Raw genomic sequence first — 21,776 nt, forward strand, 5'->3', positions numbered from 1 at the left:
AATAAGTCAGATTTGCTCTGGTTTGATTCGTGCTGTGCAAACTGGCAAGAGTATTCTGGGCTAAAGGTAGCTGGTGACCGCTAGCAGTGGCTAGCTGACTGCTAGCTAGTAGCTAGTTAGCTGGCTAGCTTCTGTTGGGGGTTCTGGTTAAAAAACGAAAGAAAATAGCAATCATACCACATCACTAAGCTTGGGCCCTTGGTCTCAACCCCGCCCTGTGCAGCTGGGCAGACGGGCCGACCTCAGGTGTGAAGGTAGGCAACAACACCTCCGCCACGCTGATCCTCAAGACTGGGGCCCCACAAGGGTGTGTGCTCAGCCTCCTCCTGTACTCTCTGTTCACCCATGACTGTGTGGCAACTCAATCATCAAGTTTGCTGACAACAGTGGTAATCACACGTCGAGACGCCCTACAGTGAGGAATTGAGGGCCCTGACGGAATGATGCCAGGAAAATAACCTCTCCCTCAATGTCAACAAAACAAATGAGATGATCGTGGACTACAGTAGACAGCAGAGAGCTAGTCCCCATCCACGTCTACGGGGCCGCACTGGAGAGGATGAAAAGCTTTAAGTTACTCAGAGCAATGGCCTGTTCACCCCGCTACCATCTAGAAGGAGGTGAAAGTACAGGTGCATCAAAGCTGTGACCAAGATACTGAGAAACTGGAGATAGAAAACTTCTATCTCCAAAATATCGATGTTTTGTTTGCCGAGCCACTTAGTTATCACTTTTGCCTTATGGTAAGGTGCTCCATCATGCTGGAAAAGGCATTGTTCTTCACCAAACTGTTCCTGGATGGTTGGGAGAAGTTGCTCTCGGAAGAAGTGTTGGTTCCATTCTTTATTCATGGCTGTGTTCTTAGGCAAAATTGTGAGTGAGCCCACTCCTTTGGCTGAGAAGCAACCCCACACATGAATGGTCTCAGGATGCTTTACTGTTGGCATGACACAGGACTGATGGTGGCGCTCACCTTGTCTTCTCTGGACAAGCTTTTTTCCATATGCCCCAAACAATCGGAAACGGGATTCATCGGAGAAAATGACTTTACCCCAGATGCACTCACACCTGCCTGCTGCCATTCCTGAACAAGCTCTGTACTGATGGTGCCCCGATCCAGCAGCTGAATCAACTTTAGGAGACGGTCCTGGTGCTTGCTGAACTTTCTTGGGCGCCCTGAAGCCTTCTTCACAAAGATTGAACCGCTCTCCTTGAAGTTCTTGATGATTTGATAAATGGTTGATTTAGGTGCAATCGTACTGGCAGCAATATCCTTGGCTATGACGCCCTTTTTGTGCAAAGCAATGATGACAACACATGTTTCCTTGCAGGTAAGCATGGTTGACAGATGAAGAACAATGATTCCAAGCACCACCCTCCTTTTGAAGCTTCCAGTCTGTTATTCCAACTCAATCAGCATGAAAGAGTGATCTCCAGCCTTATCCTCGTCAACACTCACACCTGTGTTAACAAGAGAATCACTGACATGATATCAGCTGGTCCTTTTGTGGCAAGGCTGAAATGCAGTGGAAATGTTTTTGGGGGATTCAGTTCATTTGCATGGCAAAGAGGGGCTTTGCAAATAATTGCAATTCATCTGATCACTCTTCAAAACATTCTGGAGTATATGCAAATTGCCATCATACAAAACCTTTGGCCACGACTGTACATAGTCATTCAAAACGGTTCACTTTAATAATATTTACAGTAGAGTACCTGTACTGTGGGTTCTGTGGTCACCAAACTGCCTTCAAGCTCAGTGGTCTCGCTTCACAGGAGTGGCAACTGGGAACATATCAATGCACAAAATCACTCGGACCAGCCTTTCCGTACCGCGGCGGTGAAGCCTGATAAGTGCAACACCCAAAGGGCTCGCACGTTGAAGGACAAGGCACCTGTTCAGCAGCCCTGAGAATGGAAAGGTGAGAGGAAGAGGACACATACTCAGCCACCAGAACAACACATCATGGGGATCTGACCATAGAGAATGATGGACACAGGATATCATCTTTATATGTGTCCCATTATGGCATCCGTGAGCACACGGACATGCAAATCAAATAACAAATGTAATTACATTTGAGACAACAGAGGCAATATTCATTTTATTAAAGTAGATTGAATAATAGGGTGCGTTCAGCAGGATGCAACGTTTTGGACATTTTCAGATAAAAATATGCTATGTTGAACAAATGTCTCTCCGACATGTAGAATAAGGAAATACGTTGTCTCTATTCATGAAATGTAAATCTGCAACGCTCGAAGGTTTTGCGACTGAACGTGACCCGTGTGATTCTTCCTTAACGAACATGCCCCACCTAGATGGCTACTTTAAAATGTTGGAAGCCCTCAATGGCAATGTTAATGCCAAAATTGATTTTATCCATCTAGAGTCCTCTATCTAACTCCATGAGACTGAACAAATAGCCAGGTAAAGACCAGCAAACACCGGCCCCTAATTGCAATGAGGTGCACCTGGAGACAAATAGATACACCTGGGTTAATTAAGACATGTCACATAACATAAATACCAGGTGTATTGGGTCTAATTAGCATCAGTTGCATTTTCTCTGTTACTACCACTCCTGTACCCGGCATCATGCACATGGTCAGACTGACGGTGGTCACATGTGAGTATACATTTAAATATATATGACCAAATGTTTGTATTTGAGAGTAATGGAAGTACATATCATATATGACTTGCGGGACATTACATGTCTATTGTTAAAAACAAAGTTGTCTAACAAACTGTCACATTGCATGCATGGAATAAGAGACCAAATTCTTAACTTGATGACTACAGTACACTTAGTATAACTCAAATGCTGGAGTATAGAGTGAAATGCTAAATTCTAGCTTCATGGTCCAAGTGCATATGATGTGGAATGTTGCTGAACTAGCTGTGTGATGTTGTTTCAGTGCTGGCTGCAGCTTGCTGTACACTAACAGATGGAGGTACTGTATGTAGTAATGATGATACCACTTAACCAAGCTAATGTGAGTGGTGTGTAATTCCTGTTTATTTGTCCTGGCAGCAATCAGCATCACGTGTGAAGGCTCTGATGCTTTACTGCAATGTGGTAAGCTAGTCAACACTACTGTATAGTCACCTATGACATTTTCTACTGTAGATTAGCGTCACTGGCCCACACCAGTCTTCGCTCTCCTTCATCCCTCACCTTTCTCCTTTTCTTTGTCTCTCTTCCCCCCCCCCCCCATCTCCCTCAGATGGAGGTAAGATTCAAATCAAGCGTGCCAACTATGGTCGTCGTAAACACGATGTGTGTTCCATTGGGCGCCCCGAAAACCAACTCACCGACACCAACTGCCTCAGCCAATCCACCACCAGCAAGATGGCAGAAAGGTACTAGAACCTGTGGTGTTTACCTGTAGGAACTCCTTGGCTGTGGTGTTAACAACCACCAGCAGCAAGAACCTGTAGTGTTTACCTGTGGGAACTCATGACCTCTACCTGTCTTTGACACAAACAGGTGCGGTGGGAAGAGCCAGTGTATTGTCCCGGCATCCAATTTGGTTTTTGGAGACCCCTGTGTCGGGACTTACAAGTACCTGGACACCAAATACTCCTGTGTCCAACAGCCTGAAACAAGTCAGTCTCTGAATGTGTGCTAATAATAGTTAGTGGTGGGCACCAATAGCCATAATTTAATCCCACATACTATCGGTATGACTGGCATGTTGGGATATTGTTTAATACTCCTACCCATTTTACTCTTTTGTAAAAGAGTGCACTCTGCTGATTGCTAGAAAAGGAATAGAATGGGTTGGTTCCCCTACAGTACCAGCTTGCTAACTTTGTTTTATTAAATGCTGCCTCATGGCCACAACATGTTTCATACATGCATTTGTTTCTCCAAGTGTAAACCACCTCACCTTCTAACTAACACTAGCTGGCACACAACCTGTGGTTATGGAACAATGTAGCCGGCAACAACTTTATTTAGCGTAGGGATGTCGGAGACCAGGCAGTGTGGTGCCAAGATGGACTAAGGAACTGCTTGTGGACTACAGGAAACAGAGGGCCAAGCCCCTCCCTACCAGGAGGCTAAAAAGATTTGTTATCAGCCCTCCGATCCTCAAATCTACAGCTGCATCCTTTGAGAGCTTTTTGACTGGCTGCATCACCACTAGGTATGGCATCTGTCCGCAAAGTGCTACAGAGTAGTGCGTACGGCCCAGTACATCATTGAGGCCGCGCTCCCTGCAATCAGGACCTCGACACCACGTGTGTCGGAAGGCCCTACATTGTCAATGCCTCAAGCCACCCAAGTCATACTGTCCTGTTACTCCATGACAAATGGTACGGATGCACCAAGTCTGGAACCAACAGGACCCTGAACGGCTTCTACTTCCCCCAAGCCATAAAACTGCTGAATGACTACCCCTGACTATCTGCATTGCTTTTTTTAAATTACTTTTTTGACATATGCTGCTGCTCCTTGTTATATGTACATATCTAGCTCAATTAGCAAGCAAGAACATCGCAGGGAAGTGGCTGAAGCTTGCTACCTAGCGCTACTCCCACAGATTTGTAAGGTATACAGCTAATCTGGCACGGCATAGAAATACAGATGTGGTGTAGTGGGTCGACTTTATTTTTAACCAATTTAGAGCCAGCCAGTTTACTTAAAATGTTAGCATTTTTGAGGACTGCTCATAAGGAAGTGGAACTACAAGGGAACGTTGGAAGATGACGCGTCAAACTGTTTATACTTTAGTTCACGCTAACACATTTATAATGACTTTAAAGAAATGAGCCTGAAATCAACATTCCCTGTTAGTGCCCATCCCTAACACTTCACCAGGCTAATGTATGTCTTAATTTGTCTGGCCAGTGTGGTGTAACTCCTGTGTTGTCCTTGCAGTAAGCAGCATCATATGTGAAGGCTCTGATTCCCAACTACTATGTGGTAAGCTGGTTAGCACTACCGTACGGTATAATCATGTGGTGATGTATATTAGTCACTAGCCCACACAAACACCCAGATTTGGCCATCCTTTTCTTCTTTCTCTTCCTCAGATCGGGGTGAGATCCATATTCAGCGTGCCAACTATGGTCGTCGTCAACACGATGTGTGTTCCATTGGGCGCCCACACAAACAACTCAAAAACACCAACTGCATCAACCAATCCACCACCAGCACAATGTCAGAAAGGTAGTGAAACCTTTAGTGTGCATTTACCTGTAGGCACTCATTGGCTGTGGTGTTAACCTCTACCTGTTGACACACAGGTGTGATGGAGAGCGCCAGTGTATCGTCAAGGTATCCAACTCCGTGTTCGGCGACCCCTGTGTTGGAACTTATAAGTACTTGGATGTGGCTTACACCTGTGACTGAATGTGAGTTTGTGTGTGTGTATATATATATATATATATATATGTGCATGCACACATGACTGGGAACTAGAATGCTGGTGCTGACAATATGCCTTGCAGGAGTTCTTCCTGTGGAACCTGAAGATGTACAAGGCTTCTGGGATATCTTCATCAGGTTGTGCTGTTTTCTGCCAAATCAACTTCAATGACCATTGGGAACCTGTGTATTTTGTGTGGAAGCATTTCTGAACTGTGGTTGGTCTGAATTAAATGAAGTGTCAAAGACGAGACTGGTTGCCTCTTGTATGTTACTAAATGTCACACCAATATTTCTGAACATGTGTCCTTTATTCTTGCCTTTCACCGGACTCATTTGTACCTGGCGCTAACGTGCTTTTGTCTTGCTGTCTGTATTGTGTGCCCACCTTTATGCAGTTGTAAAATATTCATTGTGCTCTGGCCGGGCAAACTATTTTTAAACAATTGTACCTGCCTCTCAAATCACTGACAGGTAGTACTTATGACATCAGCAGGCTTACTTGATCTAATGTGTACACAAAGCAGACCTGGACCGTTAACCTTACAATGTGTAGACCCTACAAACCCTGATCATTAAGTGATTGGCTCAGATCATGAGCCAAACAATACCGTGACGTGGACATTAAGCTTGAGGCTATTTCTAAGGCTGCTTTTGCTTGTCAGATTTTTAGAGAACAATAGGAGAGCTTCAATTGGCTAATGAATGGAGAAATGTATAACGCCCCACAGAATTTATGGGTCATAATGCGTCACACGGTTGCTAAGCTAATCATCATGCAATGCCTTCTCAAAGTCGAGAAACCTGCCTATTTTCCTCGCATACATAATGCCACTATTCCAAAGCAATACGATAATATCAAACATCTCGGCTTAGTTGCAATTTTGTACTTCCCAGAATTCATGCTAAAGTTGGGTTTTTTGAGCTAGTGCCCAATTGGCCCCAGAATGCACTGCGCAGCCCATGGGCAACATACAAAATGGGCGTTAATATGATGCCAGTGGAGTTTCCCCATCTCAATGTATCTCTGGCACTGTCCCACACATTTCGGCGACGCACCAACATTGATCTGTCCATTGAAATCAAGTCTAAGTGGTAGATCTGTAGAGCGCTATTTCTACTGAGGTACGTTATTGTCGAACAGCTGAAAATAGTACTTTTGGTCTGAAAATATATTTTGCAGTTTAGATGGTATAATGATGCAACACTACTTTTGTCAAAATTATGTGAACCAGAATTTCAGCAACCAGGAAATGGCAGCGTGATCCGCATAGTGCATTTTTATTTCTATTATACCATCAATATGTCCTGTGGTACTGCTGTACTCATCCCAAATAAAACCAATGGGCAATAAGAGACAGAATGCGATTGGATCATCTAATTGGCTTTCACAACTCTTGTAGAATTTCCACGTGGATGGGGATATTGTGTATTTAATCAAAGTCCACTGGAGGAAAATCTATTTTTAACTAAGACAATTTAACTGAATTTTTCCAGTACAATAGAGGTTCAGTAAATCCCCTTATTGTTTGGGATACCTTTAAATGTACCTTCAGAGGTCATTCAATTCAATTTTCAACAACAATGAAAAGCAGTTTCTGGCTAAAGAGAAGACTAACAAGGGAAATACATTCACTAATAGTACAGGTAGATAGCAATAAAAACGAAACTACAGAGATACAAAATAAATTAGAGGAAAAACAAGATTTAGAGGAACAACAAGAGAGGAATTTATTCAAGAACCAACTAATATAATCTATTACCAAATGAAAGTAATCTGTGAGGAAGCTAAATGATCTCAAGATGGCGCAGACAGAGATGGTCACCTCGCTTCAAGTCCTTAGGAAATTATGCAGTTATTTGTGTCCAACATTAGAGCACGAGTTGCCTTCCAGAGAGACAGAGATTGTAACATTCTCTGATTCACGGAAACATGGCTCACTCGGGATATGTTATCAAAGTCGATACAACCATCGGGTTTCTTCATGCGTCGCGCCGACAGAAACAAACATCTCTCTGGTAGGTGGAAGGCTGGGGGTTTATGCCTCATGATTAATGACTCATGGTGTAACAATATCAACATACAGTAACTCATGTCCTTTTGTTCACCTGACTTATATATCGCAAAACTCGGGCAAAACTGAATGCGCGAACCACCGCATTCAACCATGGAAAGAGGTCGGGGAATATAGCTGAATATAAACAGTGTAGTTATTCCCTCCGCAAGGCAATCAAACAAGCAGAATGTCGGTATAGGGAGAAAATGGAGTTGTAATTCAACGGCCAAGACACGAGACGTATGTGGCAGGGTCTACAGGAAATTACGGACTACAAATTTGTTCATAAAATGCCTGGAATTTTACAATTTTGGTGATTCTCTTTTAAAATGGGTAAAAGTACTGTATAGGTGTAAAATAGTAAATAGCGGCTACTTTTCAGAGAGTTTTGAATCATCAAGAGGACTTAAACAAGGGTGTCCGCTGTCACCATATCTATTCGTTATGGCCATCGAAATGCTAGCTACTAAAATCAGATCAAATAACAACATTAGAGGATTAGAAATCCAAGGTTTAAAAACAAAGGTGTCCATGTATGCCGATGACTCAAGTTTTTATTAAGTCCGCAAGCTAGATCCCTACAATGTCTCATTGAAGGTCTAGACACATTTTCTGGACTCTCTGGACTAAAACCTGTGTACAATGTTAGGTATTTTATCTTTAAAAAATAAACTGCATATTAATGTAAAAGTTGTATCTTTAAAATTGACTGATGGTGAAGTAGACATACTTGGTATTCATATAAAACATATTACATGAGCCCTACAAAATTAATTTCAATAGAAAACAGACAAGATCCTGCAACCATGGAGAGGTAAATTCCTGTCTATTTATATGAAATTTGCCCTGATTAACTCCTTAGTCATATCACAATTTACTCACTTTCATATGGCGCTGCCTACTCCTGATGATTTGTTTTTCAATTCATATGAGCAAAAAATATGTATCTTAATTTGGGACGCTATACCAGACAAGATAGAGTGTGCCTATCTATATTTATTAATGTGTTTATTTTTATTTAACCAGGTAAGTTGACTGAGAACACATTCTCATTTACAGCAACAACCTGGGGATTAGTTACAGGGGAGAGGAGGGGAGATGAAGTAGCTAATTGTACACCAGTGATGATTAGGTGGCCATGATGGTAAGAAGTACAATTTGGGAATTTAGCCAGGACACTGGGGTTAACACCCCTACTCTTGCGATCAGTGCCATGGGATCTTTAGTGATCACAGAGAGTCAGGACAGCCATTTAACATCCCATCCAAAAGACGGCACCCTACTGCCCTGGGTCAATGGGATATTTTTTAGACAAGACAGAAGGGTGCCTCCTACTGGCCTTCCAACACCACTTCGAGAAGCATCTGTTCTCCCATCCAGGGACTGACCAGGACCAATCCTGCTTAGCGTAAGAAGCAAAGCAGCAGTAAAATGCAGGGTGGTATGCAGGCCTACCTCGCTATATAATGAATATGAATTGGGTGTGTTGCGATTATTAAATATAAAAGCACTAAACTTCTCTCTAACAGCTTCACTTATTCAAAAGTTCTACTTGAACCCTAAATAATCCTCAAGTAGATTACTAAAAAAAGCTAATCCATTGACTAAAATAGACTTTTTGGCCTGTGTACAGATTTCCATGTCTCATTTTGATTAATTGCAAATGGTACTTTTTTCAAAGTAATTCTCTTTTTCAAACAAGCATTGCAGAACTGACTACAATTTCAATTTCATCCCCCTGAAAGGATAGAACAAATATTACAAATATTATGGCTCTACTCAAATGTGATGGTTTATAAAAGACCTATATTTATGGGAAAAAAGTTTGAAAAGTGTATTTGTTTTTAAATGATATTGTCAATTGGAATGGTAGAATTGTCTTTCATGGAGTTATCAGAATTATTTGGAAAGGTCTGCTCAATCCAAGATTATAACCAATTGATTACATTACCCCAACAATGGAGGCAGGAAGAGGTAGGGAACTGGTCTGTCTGCCCAATATAAAGGACCAAAACTTGCAGAGGGAAAAAAATAGCTTAAATAGGAATGTTATAACAGTTTCATTTGAGGACCAGGATGTTGACATCTGTGCCATACAGATTGCAAAATTGTTGGGAAGAAATTTTTGATTTACCGATTCCATGGTACAGGGTGTACGAGTTGATTCAACATTTACATTTAAGTCATTTAGCAGACGCTCTCATCCAGAGCGACTTACAAATTGGTGCATTCACCTTATGATATCCAGTGGAACAACCACTTTACAATAGTGCATCTAAATCTATTAAGGGGGGGGGTTAGAAGGATTACTTTATCCTATCCCAGGTATTCCTTAAAGAGGTGGGGTTTCAGGTGTCTCCGGAAGGAGGTGATTGACTCCGCTGTCCTGGCGTCGTGGGGGATCTTGTTCCACCATTGGGGTGCCAGAGCAGCGAACAGTTTTGACTGGGCTGAGCGGGAACTGTGCTTCCTCAGAGGTAGGGAGGCGAGCAGGCCAGAGGTGGATGAACGCAGTGCCCTTGTTTGGGTGTAGGGCCTGATCAGAGCCTGAAGGTCCGGAGGTGCCGTTCCCCTCACAGCTCCGTAGGCAAGCACCATGGTCTTGTAGCGGATGCGAGCTTCAACTGGAAGCCAGTGGAGAGAGCGGAGGAGCGGGGTGACGTGAGAGAACTTGGGAAGGTTGAACACCAGACGGGCTGCGGCGTTCTGGATGAGTTGTAGGGGTTTAATGGCACAGGCAGGGAGCCCAGCCAACAGCGAGTTGCAGTAATCCAGACGGGAGATGACAAGTGCCTGGATTAGGACCTGCGCCGCTTCCTGTGTGAGGCAGGGTCGTACTCTGCGAATGTTGTAGAGCATGAACCTACAGGATCGGGTCACCGCCTTGATGTTAGTGGAGAACGACAGGGTGTTGTCCAGGGTCACGCCAAGGTTCTTAGCACTCTGGGAGGAGGACACAAGGGAGTTGTCAACCATGATGGCGAGATCATGGAACGGGCAGTCCTTCCCCGGGAGGAAGAGCAGCTCCGTCTTGCCGAGGTTCAGCTTGAGGTGGTGATCCGTCATCCACACTGATATGTCTGCCAGACATGCAGAGATGCGATTCGCCACCTGGTTATCAGAAGGGGGAAAGGAGAAGATTACTTGTGTCGTCTGCATAGCAATGATAGGAGAGACCATGTGAGGATATGACAGAGCCAAGTGAGTTGGTGTAAAGCGAGAATAGGAGAGGGCCTAGAACAGAGCCCTGGGGGACACCAGTGGTGAGAACACGTGGTGCGGAGACAGATTCTCACCACGCCACCTGGTAGGAGCGACCTGTCAGGTAGGACGCAATCCAAGCGTGGGCCGCGCCGGAGATGCCCAGCTCGGAGAGGGTGGAGAGGAGGATCTGATGGTTCACAGTATCAAAGGCAGCCGATAGGTCTAGAAGGATGAGAGCAGAGGAGAGAGAGTTAGCTTTAGCAGTGCGGAGAACCTCCGTGACACAGAGAAGAGCAGTCTCAGTTGAATGCCCAGTCTTGAAACCTGACTGATTAGGATCAAAAAGGTCATTCTGAGAGAGATAGCAGGAGAGCTGGCCAAGGACGGCACGTTCAAGAGTTTTGGAGAGAAAAGAAAGAAGGGATACTGGTCTGTAGTTGTTGACATCGGAGGGATCGAGTGTAGGTTTTTTCAGAAGGGGTGCAACTCTCGCCCTCTTGAAGACGGAAGGGACGTAGCCAGCGGTCAAGGATGAGTTGATGAGCGAGGTGAGGTAGGGGAGAAGGTCTCCGGAAATGGTCTGGAGAAGAGAGGAGGGGATAGGGTCAAGTAGGCAGGTTGTTGGGCGGCCGGCCGTCACAAGACGCAAGATTTCATCTGGAGAGAGAGGGGAGAAAGAGGTCAAAGCACAGGGTAGGGCAGTGTGAGCAGGACCAGCTTTGTCGTTTCACTTAGCAAACGAGGATCGGATGTCGTCGACCTTTTCAAAATGGTTGACGAAGTCATCCGCAGCGGGAGGAGGGGGGGAGGAGGATTCAGGAGGGAGGAGGTGGCGGCAAAGAACTTCCTAGGGTTAGAGGCAGATGCTTGGAATTTAGAGTGGTAGAAAGTGGCTTTAGCAGCAGAGACAGAAGAGGAAAATGTAGAGAGGGAGTGAAAGGATGCCAGGGAGGCGATTTTTCCTCCATTTCCGCTCGGCTGCCCGGAGCCCTGTTCAATTTTAGCTAAAAAGACTTGTGCTTTTCAGCTAAAATTGTATAGAATTCTTGCCAACAAAACGCTGAATATTTGGGGCATACAAAGTTCTGCAGATTTTGTTGTGAGGATACAGAATTGACCATTTATTTTGGTATTGTCTTCAAGCAGCCTGTCAGGAATGGCTGAAACTGTATAACATAGATCTGAAATGGACCATAGAAATACTGGAGATCTCGTCAATTACTAACGCTCATAGTAAAAGATTATTTCTAATTGAATAGACTCTAGACTGAGTTAAACTGTATTGTTGAAAGATATGCTGCATAGAAATCCGAAGGGTTGCCAGTAGAGACAGGCGGGATGGGCTAAGGGAACTGTGATGTGGAATTGGAGACAAGTGGGAGTGGAGTTGCTGGGCGAAGGATAGAATGACAGATCTAAATTATATATAAAAGGTAAATACTTTGACACTGAGGGGCTGTGTTGATATAGTTGAGGCTGATGCCATGCAGGTGTTTGAAGGCATTTGTACACTCATTCAAATGCACCAAGATGGACATGGTGCCATACATGCACTCAAACATTGGCCTTGCTGTTGTATTGTCCTGGATGTTTGTTTTGTTTGTGGTGCAGGGAATGGAATTCTATTTCTCTGGCTGGAATCTGATGGTTGAGGGGCTGCTCTTGGAACAGTGTTGGACCACGTTTTTGACATTGTGGAGATCTGTCGATGTGCCCTTGAGCAGGGCGTTGACCCTGTTTGCGTGTTTACGTGTCTTTGGATCAGAGGCTGTTAGATGACTAATGTGATGTAGTTGGCCAGCTTCCCTGCAAGTATGATTAAGAGAAGAAACAGCCTCTAGCTTAATTTACACATCACAGTAACATTTGGTTCATGATCTGAGCCAATCACTTACTGATGTACATTTGTAGGGTCTACACATTGTATAACCTGTCCAGGTCTGCTTTGTCACCAGATTAGCTGTTGATGCATACAAATTAAGTCAAGTAAGCATGCTGATGTCATAAGTACAACTTGTCAGTGATTTGAGAGGCATGTACAATTGATTTAAAAATAGTTTGACCATCCAGAGCATTTTACAACTGCCTAAAGGTGGGCACACAATACAGACAAAGGCATGTTAGCGCCAGGTACAAATGAGTCCGGAGAAAGGCAACAATAAAGGACACACGTTCAGAAATATTAGTGTGACATTAATAGACAAGAGGCAACGAGTCTTGTCTTTCTGACACTTCATTTTATTCAGACCAACCACAGTTCAGAAATGCTTCCACACAAAATACACAGGTTTACAATGGTCATTGAAGTTGGAGGAAAACAGCACAACCTGATGACGATATCCCAGAAGCCTTGTACATCTTCAGGTTCCACAGGAAGATATCCTGCAAGACATACTGTCAGCACCAGCATTCTAGTTCCCAGTCATGTGTGCATGCACATACATAAAACTCACATTCAGTCACAGGTGTAAGCCACATCCAAGTACTTGTAAGTTCCAACACAGGGGTCGCCAAACACGGAGTTGGATACCTTGACGATACACTGGCGCTCTCCGTCACACCTGTGTCAACAGGTAGAGGTTAACACAACAGCCAAGGAGTTCCTACAGGTAAACACTACAGGTTCTAGTACCTTTCTGCCATCTTGCTGGTGGAGGATTGGCTGAGGCAGTTGGTGTCAGTGAGTTGGTTATCGGGGCGCCCAATGGAACACACATCGTGTTGACGACGACCATAGTTGGCACGCTGAATATGGATCTCACCCTGATCTGAGGAAGAGAAAGAAGAAAAGGATGGCCAAATCTGGGCGTTTGTGTGGGCTAGTGACTAATATACAGCACCACATGATTATACCGTACGGTAGTGCTAACCAGCTTACCACATAGTAGTTGGGAATCAGAGCCTTCACATACGATGCTGCTTACTGCAAGGACAACACAGGAGTTACACCACACTTGCCAGACAAATTAAGACATACATTAGCCTGGTGAGGTGTTAGGGATGGGCACTAACAGGGAATGTTGATTTCAGGTGCATTTTTTAAGTCATTTTAAACTTGTCAGCATGTACTAAAGTATAAAGGGCTGTGCTCGTCATCTTTCACCGTTACCTTGTAGTGACAGTTCCTTAGGAGCAGGTCTCAAAAGGCTAATATGTTAGCAAACTGGCTGGCTAGACCTAAACTGGTGAAAAATAAAGTCGACCCGCTACACCAAATCTGTATTTCTATGCCGTGCCATATTTCAGATTAGCTGTATACCCTACAAATCTGTGGGAGTAGCGCCATCTAGTTACCGTTCACTGAAACATATTCAGTCTTAAACCAGATTGAGTGCGCACAAGCATCAAATAAGCTTAAGCCACTTCCCGTCTGTGTTCTTGCTGGCTAATTGAGCTTGATATGTACATCTAAAGAGGAACAGCATAGGAGACAAGTCAAAAAGGTAACTGCAAAAAGGGTCAATGCAGATAGTCGGGGGTAGTCATTCAGGAGTTTTATGGCTTGGGGGAAGTAGAAGCCGTTCAGGTTCCAGACTTGGTGCATCCGTACCATTTGTCAGTGGCCAGTGTCATTGACAATGTAGGGCTTTCTGACACGTGTGGTGTCAAGATGCGGATGGCAGGGAGCACAGCCTCAGCGATATACTGGGCCGTACGCACTACCCTCTGGCATATGACCGCAAGGTGCTACATACCTAGTGGTAATGCAGCCAGTCAAAAAGCTCTCAATGGTGCAGCTGTAGATTTGAGCATCAGAAGGCTGATAGCAAATCCTTTTAGCCTCCTGGCAGGGAGGGACTCGGCCCTCCGTTTCCTGTAGTCCACAATCATTTCCTTTGTCTTGCCGATATTGTCGTCTTGGCACCACACTGCCAGGTCTCCGACCTCCCTATAGGCTACGCTAACTAAAGATGTTGCCGGCTACATTGTTCCATAACCACAGCTTGTGTGCTAGGGTTAGTTAGCAGGTGAGGGTGGCTTAAACATGGATAAATAAATGCATGTATTTAACACGTTGTGGCCATAAAACAGAATTTAATAACAAAGCTGGTACCATAGGGGAACCAACCCATTCTAGTCATCAGCAGAGTGCACGCTTTTACAAAAGAGTAAAATGGGTAGGAGTATTAAACAATATCCCAACATGCCAGTCATACCGATAGTAGGTGGAATTCAATTATGGCCATTGGTGCCCACCACTAACTATTATTAGCACACATTCAGAGACTGACTTGTTTCGTGCTCTTGGACACAGGAGTATTTGGTGTCCAGGTACTTGTAAGTCCCAACACAGGGGTCCCCAAAAACGAAATTGGATGCCGGGACAACACACTGGCTCTTTCCATCGCACCTGTTTGTGTCAAAGACAAGTAGAGGTCATGAGTTCCCACAGGTACACACTACAGGTTCAAATATCTTTTTACCATCTTGCTGGTGGTTCTTACCACTACAGCCAAGGAGTTCCTACAGGTAAACACCACTGGTTCTAGTACCTTTCTGCCATCTTGCTGGTGGTGGATTGGCTGAGGCAGTTGGTGTCGGTGAGTTGGTTATCGGGGCGCCCAATGGAACACACATCGTGTTTACGACGACCATAGTTGGCACGCATGATTTGAATCTGACCTCCATCTGAGGGAGATGGGGGAAGAGATCAAGAAAAGTAGAAAGGCGAGGGACGAAGGAGAGTGAAGACTGGGTCTCTTTGGTGTGGGCCAGTGACGCTAATCTACAGTAGAAAATATCATAGGTAGTGTTGACAGTAGGTACAGTAGTGTTGACTAGCTTACCACATTGCAGTAAAGCATCATGGCCTTCACACGTGATGCTGATTGCTGCCAGGACAAATAAACAGGAATTACACACCACTCACATTAGCTTGGTTAAGTAGTATCATTATTATTACATACAGTACCTCCATCTGTTAGTGTACAGCAAGCTGCAGCCAGCACTGAAACAACATCACACAGCTAGTTCAGCAACATTCCACATCATATGCACTTGGGCCATGAAGGTATACTCTAGCATTTGAGTTATACTTATTGTACTGTAGTCATCAAGTTCAGAATTTGGTCTCCCTTATTCCATGCATGCAATATGACAATTTGTTAGACAAATTTGTTTTGAACAATAGAAATTCATTATATATATATATATATATATATATATATATAAATGACACATACTTCCATTACTCTCAAATACAAACATTTGGTCATGTATATTTAAATTATAATCTGCATCAGATACAGATTTTGTATACTCACATGCGACCACCGTCAGTCTGAACATGCGCATGATGCCGGGTACAGGAGTGGTAGTAACAGAGAAAATGCAACTGATGCTAATTAGACCCAATACACCTGGTATTTATGTTATGGGACATGTCTTAATTAACCCAGGTGTATCTATTTGTCTCCAGGTACACCTCATTGCAATTAGGGGCCTGCGTTTGCTGGTCTATACCTGGCTATTGGTTCAGTCTCATCTCATGGAGTTAGATAGAGGACTCTAGATGGATAAAATCAATTTTGACATTAACATTAGCATTGAGGGCTTCCAACATTTTAAAGTAGCCATCTAGGTGGGGCGTCTTCGTTAAGGAAGAATCACACGGGCCACCATCAGTCTTAAAACCTTCGAGCGTTGCAGATTTACCATATGCGTTCTGTTATACTCACAGACACCATTCAAACAATTTTATAAACATCAGAGTGTTTTCTATCCAAATCTACTAATTATATGCATATTCTCGTTTCTGGGAAAGAGTAGTAATCAGTTTAAATCGGGTACGTTTTTTATCCGGCTGTGACAATACTGCCCCCTAGCCCAGACAGGTTAATGGAATTCATATGATTAAGGTTTTGACTAAATGATTCCACTCCGAAAATGTATAACTGAATGATTAGAAAACTAATTCTATAAATGTGTGTGCATAGGACAAGCTAAGACTTTACTATTTGGCAATGGAAGTAAGACATTCAAGGAAAAGGGGAACTGTTAACTTCTCGGGGCTGCGTGGGACGCTACCATCCCACCCACAGTTCACACTATTCAACAGCCAGTGAAATATCAGGGCGCCAAATTCAAAACAACTATTTTACACCATTTGAAAGATAACCCTCTCCTTAATCCAACCACATTGTCCGATTTCAAAAAGGCTTTACGGAGAAAGCACATTGGTCAATATTCTGAGTACAGAGCTCGGCCATCAATGCAAGCTATACAGTTAGCCGTCAAGCCACGGCGTCGTCAAAACTCTAAAATACTGTTGTAAATATTTTCTTACCTTTGCTGAACTTCGCCGGAATGCACTCGGAAGGACTCCCACTTCCACAAGAAATGTTCATTTGTTCGATAAAGTCCATAATTTATGTCCAAATAAATCAATTTTGTTCGTGCATCCAGATCACTATTCCAAAAGGCATGATGCGCGTACATCCATCATGGACGAAAAGTTATAAAGTTCCCTTAGCGTTTGTAGAAACATGTCAAACCATGTTCACAATCAATCTTTAGGGTGTTTTTAACATAAAACTTTGATAATATTCCAACCGGACAATAGCGTATTCATTACAGAAGAAAAATAAAAATGGCTAGCCCTGTGTGACCGCGCATGAGGTAACTAAGTGACCCCAGCCAGACCACTTATTGTTCCAGTTGTTATTCAATCAAATTGCATAGTAGAAGCTTCAAACAAGGTTCTAATGAAAAGACTACAAGCCTCAGAGTTCCCACTTCCTGGTTGGATACCTATTAGGTTTTTTCCTGCCATATTAGTTCTGTTATATTCACAGACATCATTCAAAAAGTTTTAGAAACTTTAAAGTGTTTTCTATCCAAATCTACTAATGATATGCAAATATTTGACTCTGGGCCCGAGTATTAGGCAGTTTACTCTGGGTACGCTTTTCATCCAAAAGGGAAAATACTGCCCCCTATACCTCAACAGGTTAACAGACAGCAGACAACTTGTGACCACTGTGAAACTGATAACAGGAAGAAGGTCTCCCCACCCAGGGAGGGGAGAAACCTTTAGGCTTGCAGTAGATTATGTAACATGGGGTAGGATATGATAAGCAATGTATGTGATGGAGAAGACTTGTAAATAAGCATTGACAGTGTTAAAGAAGAGGAGGGGCATTTGTAAGGCGTATGACATATGGTATGACCAAAGGTTAGGTATAAAAGGCTGTGTACATTGTATGATATTCAGAGCCCTCATGAATAAACATTGTTGACTATTGTAGGCTGGGCCTCCGTCTGTGTCATTGAACCAGAATCTTACAAACTCTGAGTGCAGACTGAATAGTTTAATTGAAGTTCAGTTTATGTACATTGGGAACATAATTCTCATAACACCAGTTCAATGTAATAGTGATTGGTTTAGCCTTCAACACCATAGTGCCCTCCAATCTCATCACTTTTTACATTTTTTACATTTTTTATTTCACCGTTACTTAACCAGGTAGGCCAGTTGAGAACAAGTTCTCATTTACAACTGCGACCTGGCCAAGATAAAGCAAAGCGGTGCGACACAAACAACAACACAGAGTTAAACATGGAATAAACAAACATGCAGTCAATAATACAATATACTGCATGTGCAAATGAGGTAGAATAAGGGAGGTAAGGCATTAAATAGGCCATAGTGGCTCAATAATTACAGTACAGCAAATAAACACTAGAGTAATAGATGTGCCGAAGATGAGTGTGCAAGTAGAGATACTGGGATGCAAAGGAGCAAAATAAATAAAATAAATTACAGTATGGGGGATGAGGTAGTTGGATGGGCTATTTACAGATGGGCTACGTACAGGTGCAGTGATCTGTGAGCTGCTCTGACAGCTGATGCTTAAAGTTAGTGAAGGAGATATGAGTCTCCAGCTTCAGTGATTTTTGCAGTTCGTTCCAGTCATTGGCAGCAGAGAACTGGAAGGAAAGTTAGCCAAAGTAGGAATTGGCCTTGGGGGTGACCAGTGAGATATACCTGCTGGAGCTCGTGCTACGGGTGGGTGCTGCTATGGTGACCAGTGAGCTGAGATAAGGTGGCACTTTACCTAGCAAAGACTTATAGATGACCTGGTTTGGCGATGAATATGAAGCGAGGGCCAGCCAACGAGAGCATGCAGTGGTGGTTAGTATATGGGGTTTTGGTGACAAAACGGATGGCACTGCGATAGACTGCAATAAATTTGTTGAGTAGAGTGTTGGAGGCTATTTTGTAAATGACATCGCCGATTTCAAGGATCGGTAGGATTGTCAGTTTTACGAGGGTATGTTTGGCAGCATGAGTGAAGGATGCTTTGTTGCGAAATAGGAAGCCGATTCTAGGTTTAATTTTGCATTGGAGATCCTTAATGTGAGTCTGGAAGGAGAGTTTACAGTCTGACCAGACACCTTGGTATTTATAGTTGTCCACATATTCTAATTCAGAACCGTCCATAGTAGTGATGCTGTACGGGCGGGCAGGTGTGGGCAGCGATCGGTTGAAGAGCATAAACTTAGTTTTACTTGCATTTAAGAGCAGTTGGAGGCCACGGAAGGAGAGTTGTATGGCATTGAAGCTCGTCTGGAGGTTAGTTAATACATTGTCCAAAGAAGGGCCAGAAGTATACAAATTGGTGTCGTCTGCGTAGAGGTGGATCAGAGAATCACCAGCAGCAAGAGCAACATCATTGATGTATACAGTGAAAAGAGTCGGCCCGAGAATATAACCCTGTGGCACCCCCATAGAGACCGTCAAGTCCTCCTCTTGTTCACCATCCAAAGGACACAGGGACAACTCAATTTTCCGACTCAATCTTTTTTATTTTTAGTTTGCCTTCAGTTGATTGGTCTGTCCAGTAATTTAGCCAGTAAATTAGCCAGTAAATTAGCCAGTAAATTAGGTTGTAAACCTTTAAAGACAGAACAAAAAGTTACCATCTTAATTAAACATTTTAATGAACTTAAATTAGTTTAAACATTCTAAATAACATTCTAAATAACTAAGATGAATTAACCATTTAAGCCTTTTACCATTGGCGTCTTTGGACTGAACCTGTGAGTGAACTTGGAGTTTTCCCTCTGAATGCCTTCCTCTGGAGCTTGTTTACACTCTCCCTGGCATGAGCTGCAACCTCTCCAGCTGATTTTATAGGCCACTCCTCCACTGGCCACTTTAGGAACTCTGGTCCCTCTTGCCATGTGGAATTCTCCTTCAAATCTTCAGGAGCACCCCCTCTTGTTATGATGTCAGCTATGTTTAGATCCCCACGGATCCACCACCAGTCTTGCACTTGTCCAGCCTTCTGGATTTCTCCCCTTCTGTTTGCAAAGAAGGTTTTGTACCCATAACTGACTCTTTGAATGGCTCCCAAGACCGTTTGACTGTCAAGTAGATGGAACCATCTCTCGATCTTCATTCGAGCATGCTTTTCCACGTACTTCCTGATCCTGGCTGCGACGACAGCACCACAGATCTCAGCTTTTACAGCGTCTCCCTTCTGATCCAGTGGTGTCAGCTTGGCTTTTGATTCAACAAATCGAACTTTAGTGCCTTGACTTGTCTCCCATCTTAAGTACATCACAGCTCCATAGGTTTTATCACTTCCATCAGAGAATGTGATGCCCCACGGTTTCCTTTCCCAGCCACTGGATGTGAGGCTCCTGTGGAATTTCACCTCTCCAAGCTGCACATATTCTTCAAAAAGCTGGATGGCTTCTTCCCTGAGGCTTTCTGAGAGAGGTTGGTCCCAGGTTTCTTGGGTTAGTTTCCCACCCCCTCCTTCTTGGAATGCTTTTCGAACAAGAATTGCTCCCTTCTGTTTGGCAGGTGTAACTAAGCCAATTGGGTCGTACAGTCCAGCCACTTGGCTTAAGAGGGCCCTCCTAGTCAGTGGGTTAGGTGTATCAGTTCTCACCTCCTCCTTGATAAGATTTTTCCCAACTCTCATCTTCTTTTTCCTTTTTGAAAAGTTAACTGAGGTTAACATGTAGAGCTTGTCTTCATCCATTCGGTAGCCGATACCCAAGGCTTTGTTGTCTTCGTCCCTCATTTGATTTGGAAGAATTAAGGTTTTACTTTGTGCCTTTGATAGACCATCCACCTCCATTCCTTGCCTCCCACTTTGCCCTGACCGGACCCATGGTTTGAGGAAGAACCCTCCAGCTTTCAAGATCTCTTCTACATTTGCTGTGATTTTGTCAAGTTTATCCAGGTCATTTTGGGAGGTTAAGAGGTCATCCACATAACTGTCCTCTTCAATGACTCTGCGCTCATCCTCCAAGAGAAGAAAGTTGGGCAGGCGTGCTGTTTCCCTAATATGCCAACTGAGCAATGCAACCAGCAGGTCTGTCCCCAATGTTGACTCTGGTTATTGCATATTCACTTATCTCTTCAACTGGGCTGTCCCTCCAGAGGAACCTGTGAAGATGCATCTCACGCTCCTCCAGCCATACAGAGTTGTACATCTTTTGATGTCTCCTAGAGATGCATACGTCCCCTCTCTGAACCTCAACAAGACAGCTCTTATAGGGTTGAGAACGTCTGGTCCCTTCAGAAGGAGATCATTCATACTCACGCCTTTGTATTTCTGGCTACTATTCCATACAATACGAACCGGTGTTGTTACCGAATGAGGGTTTGGTGCCACCAGGTGGCTTACGTACCACATTGGTCCATTCCACTCATCCATGATTTTGTTGGTGAGTTTTATGGCTGCGCCTCGCTCGACCATTTCATGGACTTGGGTAGCATATGCGACCTTCCAGTCTGGCTCTCTGCTTAGTTGTTTTTCCATCCTTAAGAAACAAGCCTGGACTGCACTTTTGTTATTCGGGAGAGAGGCTGGATCTACCGTCCAAGGATACTTTGCATCCCAATGTGGAGCCGGTGTGTGCGCATCCCCCTTCTCGTAGGTGAGGCCTCCTTTAATGATCTCCAGTTCCCTCTCCTCTGCCAGGGTCATTTCTTTTCCTCCCGGTGGACAGTTTCCACATCGGCATCCTCCACATCTTGGCTCACATGCAGCTCCGATGCTGTCCCAGTGCCACCAATCAAGGAACTCACGGTTACTGGTAGCTGTAAATTTGGTCAGAGTCACATCCTCCTGCTGTAGCTGGGCTGTGTCAGTTTTTGGACTTGTGATTTCTTGAT

The 21,776-nt window shown here is 43.8% G+C and overlaps 2 protein-coding genes across 2 annotated transcripts; one reads left to right on the top strand and one right to left on the bottom strand.

Annotated features, from left to right (window-relative positions):
• Positions 1-2,544: 2,544 nt before the first annotated feature.
• On the top strand, positions 2,545-5,631 carry LOC115150005 (L-rhamnose-binding lectin CSL3-like). The gene is made up of 9 exons (XM_029692866.1): positions 2,545-2,630; positions 2,923-2,958; positions 3,039-3,083; positions 3,232-3,367; positions 3,495-3,613; positions 4,890-4,934; positions 5,045-5,180; positions 5,258-5,365; positions 5,462-5,631. Exons 1-8 carry the CDS (start codon positions 2,600-2,602, stop codon positions 5,361-5,363), a joined length of 654 nt encoding a protein of 217 aa, XP_029548726.1. The 5' UTR covers positions 2,545-2,599; the 3' UTR covers positions 5,364-5,365; positions 5,462-5,631.
• Positions 5,632-12,865: 7,234 nt separating this feature from the next.
• Positions 12,866-15,971, bottom strand: LOC115150009 (L-rhamnose-binding lectin CSL3-like). Its single transcript, XM_029692870.1, has 9 exons — positions 15,904-15,971; positions 15,552-15,587; positions 15,427-15,471; positions 15,133-15,268; positions 14,872-14,990; positions 13,518-13,562; positions 13,272-13,407; positions 13,093-13,200; positions 12,866-13,021 (listed from the first exon to the last, which is right to left on the bottom strand). The coding sequence occupies exons 1-8, from the start codon at positions 15,932-15,934 to the stop codon at positions 13,095-13,097; spliced, it is 654 nt and encodes a 217-aa protein (XP_029548730.1). The 5' UTR covers positions 15,935-15,971; the 3' UTR covers positions 12,866-13,021; positions 13,093-13,094.
• Between the last annotated feature and the right edge of the window lie 5,805 nt (positions 15,972-21,776).

The sequence above is a fragment of the Salmo trutta genome, chromosome 16 (assembly GCF_901001165.1).
Source record: "Salmo trutta chromosome 16, fSalTru1.1, whole genome shotgun sequence".
In the NCBI taxonomy this organism is placed as follows: Eukaryota; Metazoa; Chordata; class Actinopteri; order Salmoniformes; family Salmonidae; genus Salmo; species Salmo trutta.

What these genes read in the sequence shown, in the direction of transcription:
- LOC115150005 (XM_029692866.1), top strand. Translation starts at nt 2,600, where the DNA reads ATGCACATGGTCAGACTGACGGTGGTCACAT. An exon ending in ACCAGCAAGATGGCAGAAAG is followed by an intron (nt 3,368 to 3,494) that starts GTACTAGAACCT and finishes TGACACAAACAG; the next exon opens with GTGCGGTGGGAAGAGCCAGT. An exon ending in TGATTCCCAACTACTATGTG is followed by an intron (nt 4,935 to 5,044) that starts GTAAGCTGGTTA and finishes TCTCTTCCTCAG; the next exon opens with ATCGGGGTGAGATCCATATT.
- LOC115150009 (XM_029692870.1), bottom strand. Translation starts at nt 15,934, where the DNA reads ATGCGCATGTTCAGACTGACGGTGGTCGCAT. An exon ending in TGTCCAAGAGCACGAAACAA is followed by an intron (nt 13,563 to 14,871) that starts GTCAGTCTCTGA and finishes TTGTCCTTGCAG; the next exon opens with TAAGCAGCATCGTATGTGAA. An exon ending in ACCAGCAAGATGGCAGAAAG is followed by an intron (nt 13,201 to 13,271) that starts GTACTAGAACCT and finishes CTGTTGACACAG; the next exon opens with GTGTGACGGAGAGCGCCAGT.